The 19124-nt window shown below is 43.8% G+C and overlaps 1 protein-coding gene across 9 annotated transcripts in view; it reads right to left on the reverse strand.

Annotated features, from left to right (window-relative positions):
- Positions 1 to 17313, reverse strand: part of Acap2 (ArfGAP with coiled-coil, ankyrin repeat and PH domains 2) — a 113626-nt gene extending 96313 nt beyond the window's left edge. For 5 of the 9 annotated variants that reach the window (XM_031363598.1, XM_031363596.1, XM_031363597.1 and 2 more), the window contains exon 1: positions 16881 to 17312. In XM_031363598.1, coding sequence (XP_031219458.1) covers positions 16881 to 16933 — 53 coding nt within the window. In that variant the 5' untranslated portion in view covers positions 16934 to 17312. Of the gene's footprint in view, positions 1 to 16880 lie in introns of all 9 variants that reach the window. The other 4 variants (XM_031363602.1, XM_031363601.1, XM_031363599.1 and 1 more) reach the window with 2 other exon arrangements.
- Between the last annotated feature and the right edge of the window lie 1811 nt (positions 17314 to 19124).

Here is a 19124-nt window from a genome sequence, read left to right on the forward strand (position 1 = left end):
GTTACTCTTTCTCTGAGATGAATGCTTTTACAAATTATCACAGCTAATGAACCAAATTCTTACCCTCAGGTAATGTCTGTGCCACCCTCCAGGCAGAACCATTGTTCATTCAAACAGTTGGTGCATGACTTTATGTATAGACCATCTTAATACATACACCATTTCTTAAATGAATGTAACCTGTTCTCTGTGGGCTAAGAATAAAGTCACTCACTCAAGTCAAATAGCTTTGACTATAACAGGAAGTCTGTATCTAAAACTCCTGCCTACAATTCATTTCTTGGTGCAGCAGAACTGTCAACTCTCAGTTTAGCTTCGATGGAGGTAAAATCCTTCAGTGATTTGAGTGTCACTGAAGTACAGCCTTATTACAATGAAATCCAATGTCTAAAAATTGTTCTTATTTTGGGCTTGTACCACAGTAAGAGCCAAGATTTTAAACTCTACTAAATACAAAACAAACAAACAAAAAGACTTCATATATTTATGTTAATTTAAGACAATACTAGTAATGATGTATTATTTTGAAATATACAGTTAATATGTTTGGAGTTATTTAAAATTTATATTGAGAAAAATGTATTTTCACTATTGTTGTAGACAAGCATCTACATAAGACTATTAAATTGATTGTTGTTTTATATCAAACAACTTTTATAATACTTATTTGTATTGTTATAATATTTCATAAATTTTAAGGAATATGACAAAAAAGATATTGCAGGTATTGAAGGGGAGTCTCTGGGAGGAGTTGGGGTACAAAAGGGAAACAAGAATGTGATTTAATTCTATTTACTTAAAAGATGTTTTTTTGTTTTTTATTTATTTTTGTTTGTTTGTTTGTTTTTATTTTTCGAGACAGGGCTTCTCTGTGTAGTCCTGGATGTCCTGGAACTCACTCCGTAGACCAGGCTGGCCTTGAACTCAGAAATCCACCTACCTCTGACTCCCTGCCTCTGCCTCCCAAGTGCTGGGATTAAAGGCGTGCACCACCACTGCCCAGCAAAATGTTTTTAAATGTTAACAAATTCAGATAAATTGAAATCATGTAACTTTTCTCATCATAATGCAATAAAAATTAAAAAATAAATAAAATTTTAAAAAAAACTCCCTATCCCCTCCCCCTCCTCCTCCCCCTTCTCAACAACCCACCCACTCCTGCTTCCTGGTCCTGGCATTCCCCTACACTAGGGCACAGAGCCTTCACAGGACCAAGGGCCTCTCCTCCCACGGACAACCCACAAGGCCATCCTCTGCTACATATGCAGCTGGAGCTATGGGTCCCCCCATGTGTACTCTTTGGTTGGTGGTTTAGTCCCTGAGTGCTCTGAGTACTGGTTGGTTCATATTGTTGTTCCTCCTATACCTCAACCCCTTCACATCCTTGGGTCCTTTCTCTAGCTCCTCCATTGGGGTTGCTGTGCTCAGTCCAATGGATGGCTGTGAGCATCCACCTCTGTATTTGTCAGGCACTGGTAGAGCCCCTCAGGAGACAGCTATATCTGGCTCCTGTCAGCAAGCACTTGTTGGCATCCACAATAGTGTCTGGGTTTGGTGACTGTATATGGAATGGATCCCCAGGTGGGGCAGTCTCTGGATGGCCTTTCCTTCAGTCTCTACTCCATACTTTGTAACTCCTCCCATGGGTATTTTGTTCCCTCCTCTAAGAAGGACCAAAGTACCCACACTTTGGTCTTCCTTCTTCTTGAGATTCATGTGGTCTGTGAATTGTATCTTGAGGTTTCCAAGCTCAAATAGAACTTTTCTATTGTAATAACTAGATTTTGGCCATACTTAAAAGGATGTGGATTTGGGGTTTGTTTAGCTTTTTTTTTAATAACTACTACAAGAACATAACTATTTTAAAACTTCCAATGTTAAGTTTCTTTTCAAAAGAATCAGAAACATAAATAGTTTTTGCTAAGAAGTCTTTGTATAACAAATATTTAGAAATAAGTTCTTTTAGTATATAAATTTTGACAATCTTATATAAAGAACTCCTTGAAAAATAAAAAACATTTGGAAAAATCTTCACATACAATTCATCATTCTGGTTGATGTGTGTCTGTGTGTGTGTAGTATGAACTGTCAGAGTAATGCCTTTTGTAAACTTACAAAGTGAGTCAAGGACAGAAAAAGAGAAAACAATGCATTCCTTTGTACCCAACGAATTTTCACAATTATCAGAACTTTGTTATACTTGTTTCATATGTTTCCATACTATTTATATACTTTAAAGCAAATCCCACACACTGTATTACTTTTCAGCTTTAACAAATAAAATGTAACAATCTCTTCATTATTGTCGAATACCTTAGTTTGCTTCTTTGTTGCTATGCTAAACTCCATGACCAAAAGCTACTTAAAAAGGAAAAGCTTTATCTGGCTCACAGGTTACAGTCCATCATTGAGGGAAGCCACCCAACTGAAGCAAAGACCACAGAGGTATGGTACTCAACAGCTTGCTTCCCATGGCTTGCTTGGCCCTGCTTTCTTATATAACCCAAGACTACCTACCTACCTGCCCATGGGTGGCACCATCATACAGAGGGCCAGACCCTCCCACATCAATCATCAATCAAGAAAAGGCCCAGACATGCCCACAGGCCAATCTGATGGTTGCAATTTGTCAACTGAAGTTCCTTCCTCCAGGTGAAGCTACAGTTTGTGTCAAGCTAATAAAAACTAACCAGCAAACCATATACATGAAAGTAACAATGCCTCATATCCATTTCAAGATTAACTTTCCCATGCTGTTTCAGAATATATTTGTACAACTCATTTTGTCCAAGGTTGTATTTTTTGTTGTTGTTCCATACTATAATACACTAAAATAATTTGTCTGAAATCTTCAGCATATGGCTGGGGAAATGGTTTAGTGAGTTAAGTAAGCGCTTGCCGCACAAGCACTGAGAATCTTAATCCAGAACGCCACCAACCCACAAAAAGGAAAGGACACCTTCCCCCAGTAAGATTTCTGGTCTTACTGATTGTACTGACTCCTGTAAAGACTACTGTAAAATGGGGACAGGGTAGAGTGCCTGCCAGCATGTGTAAGCCCTGGGTTCAATCCCACCAAGAAAAGAAAGGCTAAGGACAGGCCAGAAAGCACTGCACAGCCAGAAATAAAATGTTAGCAGTCTTTCCTTTTGGGGATAGTGGTGTTCCAGGATCAAATCTAGGGTCCCCGAACCTCTTGTGTGCTGGCCTTGCAAAGGTGTTTTCACTGACACACAAAACACAAACGCTGCTGTTTCTTGGTCAACACTATCGCCAACAACACAGCATCACCAGACCAGGAAGCCACGACCATCAGCTGCATCAGAGGGACAAAGAGTCACCAATGTCCTCCACCGACAAAAAATACTAAGATGACGTCCTTGGGAAAGTAGCCAAACTGTGCAAGACTCCAGTAGGTGTCGCCATCTGTATTCTGGGATCAGATCCCCTTTGGTGGTAGTAAGACAATCTGCGTGACTCAGGGTTCCTAGGATCATGCAAAGAAAAATGAGCACAAACACACTTGAAACACATGGTCTGTGGGAGAGAAAAGGACCTCAAGAAAACAGTGGGGGGAAAGACAAAATAAAACAACAGAATGGAAGAGGGGTGCAAAGGCCAAGGCTGGAGCTAGAGAGAGACAAGAATGGCAATTCTTCAGTGATCTGGTCGGCCAGGACCATGCAAGGTTCAAAAGAGAGGGCCAATAAACCTTAAAACCTATGAACCCCATTGTACAAAACAGGGTTCCAAGTTCTCTTCTGATACATTTATACGGTTTAAATCAGGTTAGACATATCCAACTTAAACATCTGCCATTTCTCTATCCTGAAAACATTCAAATCTTTCCTAACTTGAAACATGAAGTACATAAGCACATAACTGTCCACAGCCACTCTACTGAGCAAAAGTACAATCATCTCACTCCTCAGTGTGACACACTGGCCCGTACCAACATCTCTCCATTCCTCCCTCACTCAGATCTGTGTACTATGTACGTCTGAACCTGGGTCGTATCATGCATTCTATTACTTAAGCTACTTTTTGATCATGTCTACTATGTGCATCCTCCATATAAAATGAGCTCCACGTCTCCTCATGCTTCCATGAAAAGCACAATAACGGATGGTTTAGAGGAGAGGCCAGTAAGAATAATGTAAAGGACCAAAGAGCAAACAAGGTTGTCTCATAAATGTGGACTCTAAATTCTGCAGATGCTCCAGACACACAGACATTGATATAAAATGCCATATTTGTATATAACACACACACACTCTTAGGTGCTTTACAACACTTAGTATGTAAATAGTTGTCATATATTATTTGGGAACAATGACAAGAAAAGTGCTCATACATATTCACTTCAGACACAATTTTTCTCTTCTAAATAACTTCGCCCTGTGTTGGCTGAACTGCAGCTACAAAACCCACAGATACGGAGAGCTAACTGTACTCAACACTGCAGTTACAGGGTTGAGGGCACAGAGAGAAGGGAAAGCAGGGGAGAGGCTACCTATAAACAGCATGTAACTTTATGGACACTGAAATCTAAATAATGTTCCTAGATCATAAGATCTCTTTTTTAACTTTTAAAATGTAAAAGCTGAGCTCACAGGCAGAAATAAGGGTGACAAAATTTTAAAAATCTATATATATGAAAAGGAAACAGAAACAGGTGTGACCTCTTATTTAAAAATTATTCAAAATTTTAAAATAGGACATAAGCATGTTAAGTTGAGCACAGGCTCTTCTGCAAAGGAGTCCCATGTGACTTCTGCACATCCCTCAGGCAGAGAGGCCACAACCAGCCAAGTCCTGATTTAAGATAACTCAGAAGCAGGGACAAACTGGAATCAAAATTGCTTCCTATCACCTAATTAATACTCCTGTGTCACAGCTGTTCCTTTGTTTCACGTCTCTAAACTGGGCTGACGGTCAGCCACCTCACCCACTTGTTGTGAAGAATAAGCATGGATTTAGGAAGGGCCTAGTATACGTGAAAAGCTTTATGCATGTTAGCCATCTTTTTTTGCCTTTGCCGTTTGCAGTTTCTGGAATCAAATCAGGGGCCTTGCACATACCTGGCAAGCACCCTACTCCTGAGCATCCCAGGCTCTGACAACTCTATCTTAATCAGGAAATAGCATTCTACTTGGCCAAAGTTCTACATTATCTTGCAGAATTCCCTCTCTGCCCTGATAAAAAGAATGCTCTCATAAACATCCTTGTTTGCATTAACTGTGCGTGCCACACTCACCCTATTACTGCTCTGAAGGCAGAACCAAATGTAAAAATACCAATCAAAACATCTAGTTTTTTATTCGTTTTTAAAATCTGTATGTTCATGAGGTTGAGGGAATGTATGTGGAGGTCAGAGGACAACCTGTATAGAGGCAGCTCGCTCACTCCACCATGTGATTCCCAGGGATCAAACACAAGTTTGTCAGGCTTGGTGGCATACACCTTTACCCACTGAGCCATCTTTCCAGGCCCCAAAATAGATTTTTTTTTTCAATGAGGTATGAGTCAGCAAAATTCAAGACCAGTCTGGGCAACTTAGACTCTAGTTCAAGATTAAAAAGTAAAAACAGCTCTAAAACACTTGCCAGGCATACAGGAGAAAAGAAGTTCAAACCCCAACATCACACACACACACACACACACACACACACACACACAGAGAGAGAGAGAGAGAGAGAGAGAGAGAGAGAGAGAGAGAGAGAGAGAGAGAGAGAGAGAGAGAGAGGCCTTGAGCTGGAAATTAAGAAGCCCCATTTAAGAGAATATGATAATGTTACCATTGCTAGTCCAGGCACAACTCTCAACTGCTTAACTTTCTTGTCTGTTAGAAGTAAACTACTTTGAGCATACAACTACTCTAACAATAACAAGCTATAAGAAACCCAAGGTACATGGAAAGAGACAAATGAGATACAGTGTGGAAAGGACAGAGAGATCCAAGAATTCCAGGGCATTGGATGCATGAAATGAAGGAGCGGGGCGGGGGGTGGGGGGTGAGTCAGTGATGAACCAAGCAGCCAGGCTCTTTTCCAAACTCCTGACTCCTGAATCATAAGCAAAATAGAAGGGCATTTTTTAACTCACTTTAAGTTGTTACACACAGCATCTGATAGCCAGGTGCCAATTTAAAAAACATACTAATCTTTAAGATTATAAATCTCCAACTCAGCATGTGCCCCACAAGGGTCCTCACAGCACTACTCCTGTGATGGAGGGACTGCTAAAAGCAGCCCCTCAGGAACAGCAAACCAGGGCACAAGGCTAGCACCTCAGGACAGGCTTTAATCCTGATCTTGCCTCCATCTCCCAAGTGCTATGATGACAAATGTGTGTTACTGAGACCAGCAGGTCTTTAAAAATCACTTATGAGCCCAAATTTCGTTGGGTGTTTGTTTGTAAGGTTGTAGGGGGTGTTTGGGGCAGGGGTGGGTTAGGTCTTTTGAGACAAAACTTAGAAGAAGAGACTTTCAGATGTTAAAGCATCTTATGGAACAGAACACTAAATTAAAGTTACCCCAAACACCTGTAAGTTAAAAGCCATTAAAAAAAAAAAGGAAAAAATGTCAACAGGAAAAGTTTTATTTATTTATGTACACCTAGTTCTGGCTAACACTACAAAAATCAAAATCGTTAGTCCTGTCAAGTTTAGCTTCCTATGAGTAAATAAACCAGTATATACTCTGACCATATTTCACTAGTATTCCTCTTACTGTTCTAGCAGGTAAAAGCACTTGCTTGCCGATCTTGCAGGGGACGCACGTGGTAGCTCTCAACCACCTGTCCCAGGTGGCTGATGTCCTCTCCTGCCTCCTCAGGCACCAGGCAAACACATGGTGCATATACATACATGCAGGCAAACACTCATACATATACAATAAAAATAAACAAATCTTCAGAATCAAGTTATATGAATGTTGTCTCTCAAGCTGCTTCTTGTGATGTGTGCGGTCATCCAATGCCTTCGTGCCAAGGTGGGTAAGATGAACAGCAACAGCACTGTGACATGCATCAGGCTCATAGTGACCTTCAGGTCATCCTGGATTGCACACCCAATGGGGTTGGTAGTGAATACGAGAAACAGATGTCAAGAATTTAGGATCCTCGACACCTGTTTCTACTTGAGTTCTTCCAAATCAGCTTAGAGTTGCTTTAGATGGGATCTTAATCTAATTTCTTCAATATGACTGGAAATGTGTCAGCAGTTTCTTCACCAATAGATGCAACCTCTGGTAATGGTTACAGTTTTCAGCCCAAACCGTCACCAAAATCTGCATGACTGGCCCTGATTTGCTGTCTTCACCTCTGCCCACCACTGCCTGTCCGGGCACACTGCAACCTGTTAGAGCACATCTCTGTTCAAGTTCTACCACAAGGCTCCTCCCATCGCAACTCGACTTTACTACATGTCATGTCCGTAGCTGGAATTTTATTACATTTACTTGTTTATGTATGGTGCTCATATGGAGGACACAGGACAACTCAGTAGAGCCAGTTCTCAGGAATCAAACAGGTTGTCAGGCTTGGTGGCAAGTGCCTTTACCTGCTGAGCCATCTCACCAGCACAAAAGGCTGAGGCAGGATTGCTATGGTTCTAGGACAGCAGAAACTACAGTGAGACTCTGCCAAAAAACCAAAACAAATGCCAGCAAGATTTCTCATCAGGTACATCAGCCGCTTGCCACCAAGCCATACAACCTCAGTGTAAACCGGAGCCCACAGGACAGGAGAAAGGTGACTCTTACAGGCTGTATTCTGATCAACACACATACACACACACACACACTCAGAGAAAGAGGGGGGGTTCTACATTCACAATTTCAGAGTAAAGGTATTTTAAATACATTGAAAAGCACTCTGTAAGCTGGACACAGCTCGGTGCCTATCATCCAGACAGTTTCCAGCGACTCTCGCTGCCTCTTCTCACACTTTACAGCAAGTAAGGTAGTCAGGAGACTCAGTCACACCACTGTTGCTGTGACTCAAGCAGAAACCACGAAAAGGAGGAAGAACTTATTTAAGCTCTGCCTACCACAGCAGGAAGCTACAAAGCAGCTCAGAGAGGCAGAAGCAAAGCAGAGAGGAAGGAACTGGGGACTACACAGCCTTCAGAGTTATACCGGCCATGCCTGCTCCCCACCAAGGCTCCACCTCACAATGTCTATGCTCTCTAAAACACTGCCACCAGCAAGGGACCAAGCACACAACACAACGCTTATGGCGGTTACTTCATGCTCATAGCATAACATTTTACCCCTGGTTTCCATGCTGCAAAATGAACTTAGCTACCTCTGAGAGTCATAATGGTTCCTACATTGCACAGAAGAGCAAATGCTCCTGGAGTCTCCAGTGCAGCTTCACCTCAGACCAACACACAACGTGCCTCCGTGCACTCCCAACCCTGCACATATCTCCCAGCCTTCCCTTGGAGATCCTGCTTGAAGCCTCCATGAACCTGCAACCAGGATCACACGGATGAGGACCAGGTCTGTACCCCCTTGGACCATCACATGGCTGCAGAGTACAGTGAAATGAATCCTGGAAATCACTTTCCTAGGCTGCAGTTTGCAAGCCATGTGCCTAGGCAATGCTCTCAACTCTTTGAAGAAAAGTCAAAGTTTCTTCATGAATTTACTTATCTACACCCTTGTGTCTCCTATGGTTTGAAGCCCTAGCCAATTCTGGGGAAGCCCTTAGGGCTAAAAGTAGCCAGTGATGACTATGCCACAGCTGAATGATTGAGTACCCTAAAAACTTCCTATGTCACAACTAGTATGCCTCCCCCCAAGTCTCAGAGCTGAACAAAATGTGTAATGGATCCTGAACAGCCAATTCCCCAAGAAATCCTTCAACCTGAAGCCTTGTGAGCCTGGCTTCAGCGTCTGCATTGCAGCTTTCTGGTCTTCTGAGCTCCCACCACGGCCATTCACTAACCTGTTTATAGCACTAGAGACCCCGTAGCCCACTTCACCAAACTTTTCCACAGCCCTCCCATAAACCAGTTCCCACAGGCTTTTGAACCACATCATAAGGTAGTCATGGCAATGGCCAGACTTCTCTAGTAGCAATATTCTGTATCAGTCAGTTCCACATCACTGGGACTGAAATCTCTGATATATACAATGTATGAGTGGAGGGATTTATTTGTGCTTGTGGTTTGAAAGGATTCACCCACGGTTGCTCAGCCCCATGGTCATGGGCAGAACATCACAGTGATAGGAAGAAGAGCTAAAGGGGGAGCCAGGGCCAGGCCTTTCATAAAGATAACCTGAGAAGCCTATTTCTTGCAACCAGCTCCAATCTCCGAAGTTTCACACTTACCAAAGCAGCACTGCTGCTGGGGACCAAACACCCAACACATAGATGAGCTCCAGAGGACAGCTCACACTCACACACAACACTACACATCTTAGCCATCTCAGCATCAGCATAAGATCTTTTTTTTTTCTCTCCTTGTGGAGAATTTTTGCCTTTTCACATAAATGAAGCACTTTACGGTTTCTTTTTGGCATTTCTAGGTTTCCAGCACCACTATCCCTACACTTTCAGACACTTTGGGCCACTAATAAGTAAAATAAAGCCTGCTTGAGAACAAGCACTACAACACTACCCAGTCCACCTGACAATTAAGACAGGTATTAGCATACACTGTAAACATACACTGGGGAAGGAGGAATTTACATCCCAGCTGGACAGAGAAGGATAACAGATTTCTTTCACCATACTACTTGGGAGGGCAAATTTTAACACATGGGTTTTCAGAGCTGGGAACATGGCTCAGTTAGTAACCCCAATCTGCAGAAGCTTGAAGGCCTGAGGTCAGATCCCTAATACTAAAGTAAAAGGTGGGCATGCCGACAGCCAGCTATAACCAGGAGTATAAAGGCAGGCAAGTGCCTGGGGCTCATCAGCCAGCCACCTTAGCCAAATCCATGAGCTCCATGAGGTTCAGTGAGAGACTCACCTCCAAATATAAGGTAGAACACACCCCAGTCACAAAACAGAAATCAAGCTCTAACTGTACTGTACTTCTTGCTGGGCAGCCCTCTCCTCCAGACCAGGACATTCTACACAGGCTGCTGAGGAAGAACTGCCAACAGCAGCCCCACTCAGCTGTGACCTGGTCTACAAATCCCCCAGCCAGCCGTGCAAGCTGTGCCCACTGCTGCAATAACAGCAAGTCTCTGTGGAACAACCAACCATTTTCTGATTGGACGTGGGGATTGACATCTGGTCCCCAGCTGCAGATGTCATGGGCCCTAAGACCATGCTCTTCTTCTGCTAAATGGACATAGGTATCCATCAAATTATCATCTAAATAACTCTGCTGATGCCTACAGATAGTACTGCTGTCAACTGTTGCAGAAATGAGGCACATGTATCTTCCCCACGAGGGCTCATGGGAGCTGCAGCAGAGAGAATGTCAGAGTCTGAGGAAGGAGAGAGCAGTGTGGAATGCTGACTTCCAGGCATGGATAATATCGCACTTAGATGGAGAGCAGCTGTGATCACCTGAACAAGGTGTGCACAAGGGTAGGACTGTCAACACCCTGTCACAGAGAACAGAGGGGCTCAAGGGTTCCACCACTCCCTGAGGATGTAGCACAGTTAATGGTTGATGGGGAAGGGGAGACATTTTCTTCAGTGGTGTAACCACTGGAAAAGGGCCTGTGCTTCTGCAGGCATCCCAAAGGATCACCCAGACACAAAGGCAGAGAAGAGCCAGAAGTGAAAAGAAAGGAGATGAATGAGTAGGGGGAGACACTAAAGGGTGACCATGGATGAGAAGGGCCACATGCTACATTCATGGATGACAGTAATGAAACCCATTAACCCATTATTATATATAACGAATAGATACTAAAAAAGTTAATAAGGTAAAGAGCAATCCAGGAAGACTCCAACCCCATGGCCTCAAATGCATACACATATGCACATACCTCTGTTAACACATGTACACAGCACACATATACACACACAATAAAAAATAAAAAAAAAAACAGCATGAATGTTCTAGTTTATATTTTCTAGAACTTTCCATCTACTGCTTTCTATTTTATTATTTCTATAGTTCACACAATGCAGGGCTGTTGTGTGCCATAGCACAGATGTGGAGTCAGAACACAATTCTGGAGTTGCCTTCTCTCCTTCTACCTTTACATGAGCTCCAAGAATCCAAGTCAAGCCACCAGGCTTGTGCACCTGTAACTGCGGGGCTCTTAAGCTGGCCCCATTTACTATTTATTTCCCAGACCAAGATTCATCCAGGTAACTGAATCCTTGAGACAATTTTTTTCAAATTATTTTTATCAGCACACAGAGCCGTTACTTAAGTCTACACTATTAACAAAGCCAAAATATTCAGCTGGCTTTCAACATTTAATGCATTTTATTTTAACATTAATATCTAGTGCTAATATTTTTTAATTTTTGTATTAAGGATGGTTCTGAATTTTAGGCAGGTATGGTAGTGTATCCTGTATCCCAGCACATGGAAAGCAGGAGCAGTGGAACTTCAGTCTGAGCTATACAATGAGACTCTGCCTGAAAAAAAAATAATAATAGTATAATTCTACTTCACAAAATACATTAGCTATGAAAAGATCCAGAATGAGGTCTGGCGTACCAGAAAAATTTGCATATATTTCTGTCAACTTAAATTGATTGAATTGAATGAAAAATTAGAAATAGCAATAAGAAACATCAGTACTCATGACTTTGGTACATGTTAATTTCATTCCCACACTTTTTTTTTAAGATTTATTTATTTATTATATATAAGTACACTGGAGCTGTCCTCAGACACTTTTTCTTCTCCCTCGGGCCCCACTCGCTAGCTGCAGCTGTCTTCAGACACCCCCCAGAAGAGGGCATCAGATCTCATTGTAGATGGTTGTGAGCCATCATGTGGTTGCTGGAACCCAAACCCATGACCTTCAGAAGAGCAGCTGGCACTCCCAACCGCTGAGCCATCACCTCTCCAGCCCCATTCCACCACTTCTAAGATAAAAGCACATTTCCTGCTCTCCTGCTCACCCTAGTTTACTGTAGAAGGTACCAGTTGTCAAGGAGTTTGTCTGTTAAAAGGAATATAAAATGGCTAGGCAATAGTGGCGCCTGGTCTACAGAGTGAGTTCCAGGACAGTCAGGGCTATACAGAGAAACCCTGTCTCGAAAAACCAAAAAACAAGGAACAAAAAACAAACAAACAAAAAAAATATTTTATTCTATGCCAGGTGGTGTGGAGTATCTCTTTAATTCCCCCACTCCGGAAGCAGAGGCAGGTGGATCTCTGAGTTCAAGGCCAGCATCATTTACTATTTGAGCCTCAGACTCACAATCTTTCTGCCTCTGGCACCCTGGTACTGTGGCTGGAGTGACAACCCAACACTTCCAGCTTAGAAATGATTTGGATTTCAGGTCCTGAAAATTCAAACAAAGAACTACTTATAGCTCTAGCCCAAATTCAAACTTCAGTAAATACTAATTAAAATGTCTCTGCCTCCCAAACATTCCCTGTAGAAAAAAAGTACACTTAGATACATTTACATTCTTCCAGACTTTTATAACAAGATTTTGACCTTTAAGCTTTTAAACTGGTATTTTTAAAAACTAAAAATAGAACCCAAAGTTACACAATGAAATGTGTCTTCCAGTCTACTAGCAAAATCCAGAATACCCAGCCCTGGAATGCAAGAGAAGCACTGAGTTTATTCAAATGATCAAAAGTCGCAGTTTCAACTGCAACATCCTTTTCTCCCTACTTCGGCCAAACCCCTCCTACTTCCTCATCAGTTTAACAGGAAAATGAATGCTTTAACCTTGGATAGTGGTGACTCTTCAGCAAAATCAGAGTTTGGTATTAAGTCTATGGCACCCAAGGCAGTCACATGAAAATTCCATATTTAAATGCCTTAAGATTTGCCTAGTGAAGAATTTTTTTTAATCTGATAAGATTCATTATTTAAAATCATGTAAATAAAAATATCAATTAATTGGCCCAAAATATACACAACTCAATGAACTTCTATACACTTAAAATTCACACATTTGGTGGTAGGTAAGTGCATATAGTCAATACTGATAGTATAAAAGGCTCCACAGCTTCTGTTAGGATTTTTTTCTTAAATATTTTACTATTTTATGTGTATGGATGTTTTACCTGCATGTATGTCTGTGCACCACATGTATGCCTTGTGCCCAAAGGAGGCACTGGATCTCTGGAACTGAAATTACAGACAGTTCTGAGTGGGCATGCAGGTGGCAGGAATCCAACCCAGGTCCACTGGAAGAGCAGCCAGTGCTCTTAACACCTGAGCTGTCTCTCCAGTTCCAAACTGAATAAAGGGATAAGGGGCTAAGAAATTTAAGTCAGAGCTGGTGAAATGGCTCAGTGGTTAAGAGAGCTGACTGCTCTTCCTGAGGTCATGAGTTCAATTCCCAGCAACCACATAGTGGCTCACAACCATCTGTAATGAGAAACAAACAAAAGTCTATGGGCTGGAGTTGGGCTGGAGCAAGAGGGGGAAGGAAAAAGGTGGTGTAGGGGGGAAGGAAAACAAAAAACAAACAAAAAAAAAATTAAAGTCAGACACCAGCCCTCAAAATTTCTTCTGTTTTCCTTATTTTTCTTGGTAACAGCAAATAACAAAGTTTTGTTTTGCGTGCATGTGTCTATGTGTGTGGTATGCGCACGTGTGTTTGTATTTATATGGAGGGAAGAGTGTCCAAGCACACATTTGTATGTACATATAGAGGCCAGAGGTGGATGTTCTTCCATCCTTCACTTGATCCCAGAGTGCTCTGATCCCGTGTCTACCAAGCCAGCTTGTAAATCTAGCTTGCCAACTTGCTGCAGAGGACCCACCTCTGCCTCCCTGGGCTGATACTGCCAGCCCAGCATCCACAAGCGTGCTGAGGATCCATCCTCCAATCCTCAATAGACTGCACAGTCAATGCTCTACCCACTGAGCAATCTCTGTTAGCTGTCCAGACTAGCCTCCAACTCACACTCCCCCTGTCTTACCCTCTGAAGTAGATGGGCTTATAGGCATCAGTCACTCATTCCCACAGCTTACCAGACTCTCTATTTTGATATGTTTCAAGATAGCACTCAAAATCCACCTATTTGCTTAAATCAACTTCGTCCAATATATACATCCTGTGAACAAATACTGATGAAGTATCCTACTCAGATATAATACGACTCTATACAGTGGCAGAGTCATGGAAAGTTATAATTATTGAGAATGTGAGCAATGGGGTGTCAATTTATTGGCACTGTTCTCTATTGTGAATCTAATCTAGGTCCCAAAATGAATACAAGATTTGGGAGTTCTTGGAGCTATGGTGTCTGTTCCCAGTTTGTGGCTGACGATAATTGGAATGCCAGAAGCCTAAAATCCTAGAAATCTCTACCTTCTTAAAATAGAGCAAATCTTACAATCAAGTTGAACAAAAAAGTTCACCATATCACACCATACAACCTAGTGTCTCTAATTCTTAATTCATATTCAACAGTTACTTTAAAAATTAAAGTGTCAGGCTGAAGAGATGGCTCAGCAGTTAAGAACACTGACTCTTCTTCTGAAGGTCCTGAGTTCAAATCCCAGCAACCAGATGGTGGCTCACAACCATCCATAATGAGATCTGACACCCTCTTCTGGCATGTCTGAAGACAGCTATAGTGTACTTACTTACATATAACAATAAATAAATCTTTAAAAAAAATTAAAGTGTCACATGGCATGTGACCAACAGCAAAGGCTAGAAGTCTATTCCCCTCTCCCCTTAACTTGCCTTTTTCTTTATTTCTTTTTTCAAATCAAATTTATCCAAAACCAGGGGAGCACAAAGAAAAATACTGTGGTTGCTTAGCACGAAGACACACAGCTGAAGGATGGGGAGATGTCTCAGTCGTTACTGCTTGCCACACAAACCTAAGGAACTGGGTTTGATTACCCAAAACATATGCTTTTTAAAAACCGGGTGCATCACCATACCTATAATCCCAGAGCTGGGGAGACAAAGATGGGAGGATCCCTAAGTATTGCTGGCAGCCAGTCTAGCCAAATCAGCAACCCTGGGGTTCAGTGAGAGACGTCTCAAAAGTCAGTCAGGTGGGAAACAACTGAGTGAGGAAGACACCCAATGAGTACCTCTGGCCTGCACACACACACACACACACACACACACACACAAACACACACAGAGGAACACATACACACACAAATATAAACAGCTGAAATCACATAAGCAAATTTTTCACAATAAGCAGAACTTTCTACGGTATTGTTTTAAAATTACTTCATTTGCTGCCCAGAGAGTAAAGCATGCCTCCGAGGCTGCCCTAAACAATCTGGTTGTGTCACTGGGGGCCCTTCAATTTACCCAGGACATAAAACTGTCAAAATCTAATGGCAACGACAGTAACAAAATCAAGTGCAGAGCTGTATTTTGTTTACAAGCTCTAACTTCAAGTAAAACTTGCACCCAGAAAGGAGCAAAAGGCAAAGATAACATGTCCTTAACTTTCCTCCAAGTTCCTCCCTCTGCACTTCTTCTCCTTCCTCTTCTTGGAGAGGAGCACGGGATGCCAAATTAACAGTCAGAGGGCTGAGAACAGTCAGTTCCCGGAGGGTGCAAGAATTTACAATGCGCGCCCGCGCACACATACATACATACACACACACACACACACACACACACACACACCACACCACACCACACCACACCACACCACACCACACCACACCACCATACACAGGTCAATGCTCAGAAGTAGCTTTCAAGAAATGTCACTATGTAACAAGTTTTAAGGTCTTATTTAGGCCTCAGGCCAGCCCTATCCAGCACAGTGTAAAACACAACCTAGAAAAGCTCCATTCTCAAAACCAAGAGTTTGCTCTAATACTCAAAAGGGAAAGAACACAGATTCTGGACCCCCCCCTCAGTACGGCCGCCTCTCACGTGGAAGGCTGGCCAGCCCATGTGAATCCAAATGCCACCACATCAGTTTTGTGACAGATCCATTGGGAGCATCCGACTATGATCCAGGGCTCTCCAGGCCGCTGGAAGAGGAACACAAATGCAATCTTCGGGGCCCTCCTACTTCCGTTCTCAAAACAGAAATGCTGTCTCGCCCACTCAGCCCTGCACCTCCTTCCAAAAGCTTCGACGGAAAGCAGAGCAGACCGTGGCGGTCAAGGGTGGCTACAATAGGTAGTTCGAAGCCCCCCCAAGTCCCGACTCCATCGAATCTGCCTCCAGCGCTGCCCCCTCCTCCCGAGCCAGGGGCCGCGGAGTAGCGGGAAGAGGAACTAAGAGACCCGCAAGGATGCCCAGAAAGCTTGCGCGCAGAGGGGGTGGGGAGGTGGGCGCCGACGCGCAGCGGAAGGAAAGGGGAGAAGAAGAGTGCTAGAGCGGGACGCGACTTTAGGGATTCGGCGGTGCCCTGGCTCCGGGAGAAGCGGCGGCGAGCCAGGGCTGAGGAGGCGACGTCCCCTCTCGGCCACGCCTCGGACTGCGGGCAAAAGGCTGCGGCCCGCTCCGTCGGAAGGCGCGGACTGAGGGCCCGGGTACTCCCGGGGCCGGCTGGTTCTCCCGGGGTGGGCGGTGCACACAGATCTGCCGGTGTACCCTGGAGCCGACAGTGCACCCCGGGTCGGTGGGTGCTGCCAGGGACTGGAGGATAGTCCCGGATCAGACGATGCTCCCGCAGCCGGCGGGCGCTACCGGGGCTAGCGACTGTTCCCCGGGTCCACGAGTGATCCTGGGGTCAGCGGCCGCTCCCCAAGATTCGCTCTCACGCCCCGCCGCCGGCAGAGGCAGCTCCGGCAGGCACTGGGAGACCCGGCAGTTACCTGAAGCGGGGCGAGTCCTTCAGACACTCCTCGAAATCCACCGTCATCTTCATCTTGCCTCCGCCTGGCCTCACAGGCAGCGCCGGAGGATCCGCGGGAGCTGCGGGACCGGGGTAGCGGTGGCACCGGGGATCCGGGTGGCGTCGGCGGGCGCTCGGCTGCCTCTAGGGCTGCGCGGAGCTGCGGAGGGCGCTGCACTCCCTGGGCATAGCAGCCGCGAAGAATGCAACGGCTCGGCAGGCCCTGGCCGCCTCTTCCTCCGCCCCAGCTGAGCGCCGGCCGGGGAAAACGCCCCGGAGTGACAGCCGCGGCCAGCCAGCCACCGAGCCGCGGCCCCGGGAGGGGCTTCCGGCAGCACCGCCCGCGGGAGGTGCACGGCCACGGCGACAGCCAACCGCGGTGCACAGACGTCGTTAGGCGGGATGCACGGGTTGCTAGGAGGCCGACCACGCAGGCGCCCTGGGAAGGAAGTCACGTGGCCCTGCCTCGTTCTCTCCACCCCCTCGCCCCGCCCTCGGGTCTAAAAGGAAGAAGTACTCTTTAAAGCAGCTTTGGCAACAGTCTATAGAGGTCTGGGAACAGCAATTATAGCAAGGAAAAGACTAGACTAAGCCTTTCACTTTAGAGAAACTGAGAGCAGGGGATGCGTGAAGGCACCTTTGATAACCTATTGCTTATTGGTTCCACTGCTTGGTAGTTTGGAAATTGCTCCTACATACATCTTTTTGATATAATCAGAGACCATTTCCTGAAAGAAAGTACAATGGCTAAATTATATTAAAATCACCTTTGAAAGTATGGGAGTATATGTCAAACTACATAAATGGAATGTTTTAATCCAGTGACTGTGAAAACCTGGAGGTAGACTTCTAGAGTTATCGTCTAGCTTTCGCACTTAAAAAAATGACAGCCCCGGTCTGCTAGAACAGTCGAGTTGACACAGTGCCACATAGTAATCATCCTGTAAGTGTTGGTTGATAATAATTGCACTACTATATTCTTTACAGGTTAACCAAAGGTCAGGCCTCAGCTAGCTCACATTTGCTATCTAAAGTCTGTATAACCTTTGACCGTTTGCCTGTATTAGAGAGTAGTCACTAAATGCTATTTTTATAACCTCCAGCTATACCTTGATCTCTTCTGCACATTTAGAAAGTACCAGGGTAATGCTGAAACTTTTCAAAGAATACCCAAACATTATATGTGTTTCTTCTTTTGTTAGAAACTTGATTTCACTTTTTAAATTGAATTTTACTTACACGCCTATGATAGACATTTGTCCTCTTGGTAGCTACTAACTACATACTGTTAAATGCTCAATGTCTTCAAATGTATCAACTGGTCAGTCTAATCTTTTCAAGGATTTTAACTTTACCAAGAGAATTAGCCAGTTATACTACATTGAATTGCATTAATGATTTGTGATAACTAGTCAGCATATACAATAATTCATTGTGTCAATGTTTCATCATCCTGTTGCCAGACCCTTAAAAGTGGTACTTGGTGGGGGAGTCAAAAAAAAAATCCAACTTCAGGAGTATATCTTAAATATGAGGCCAATGTAGGCTACATAGTGACATCCTGTCTCAAAAACCATAGACATAGTAACAAAACCCCCGTGCTACAGGCAGGGAGAGAGCATTTGGGATAGCACTGAGAGTCAGAATGATAAGCACACACCTACACCACCAAAGCTCTGACAGAGATCCAAAACTCGGGAAGACACCCAACATCTACTTCTCTACAACAGGCACTTGCACCACAAATGAGCAAAGACAACATGCATATACCACAAACCTATGCCCCCAAAAAGCTTCTACATGGCATTTTTTTATTTAAATTTTTTTTTAAAAATCTATGTAAAGAGACAACATATAGAATGGGAGAATAGTATCTATAATCTGTAACAAAAACAGGGGAGAAAAAGGCATCCAGGATCAGTATACTGACTCAAAGAGAAAAGGCTCTCAGACCTGAGCTTAGTCCTGGATTCCACAGTAGAAAGAAAGCACTAACGATCAAGGTCATGCTCTGACCTCCACTCATGCAGTGGCACGTTCATGTCCATACTCACACACTAATGTGTATTTATTTTTTTAATAGATGTGTGTTTGTCTATGTAAATATATGTACCTGTGCTCCACAATGGCCAGATGAGCGTGTCCAATCCCCTGGAACTTGATGCAGGTGCTGAGAACTGAACTCGAGTCCTCCAAAGGGACCTGAGCCATGTATCCAACAGCA

This window comes from Mastomys coucha, unplaced genomic scaffold, assembly GCF_008632895.1.
Source record: "Mastomys coucha isolate ucsf_1 unplaced genomic scaffold, UCSF_Mcou_1 pScaffold12, whole genome shotgun sequence".
In the NCBI taxonomy this organism is placed as follows: Eukaryota; Metazoa; Chordata; class Mammalia; order Rodentia; family Muridae; genus Mastomys; species Mastomys coucha.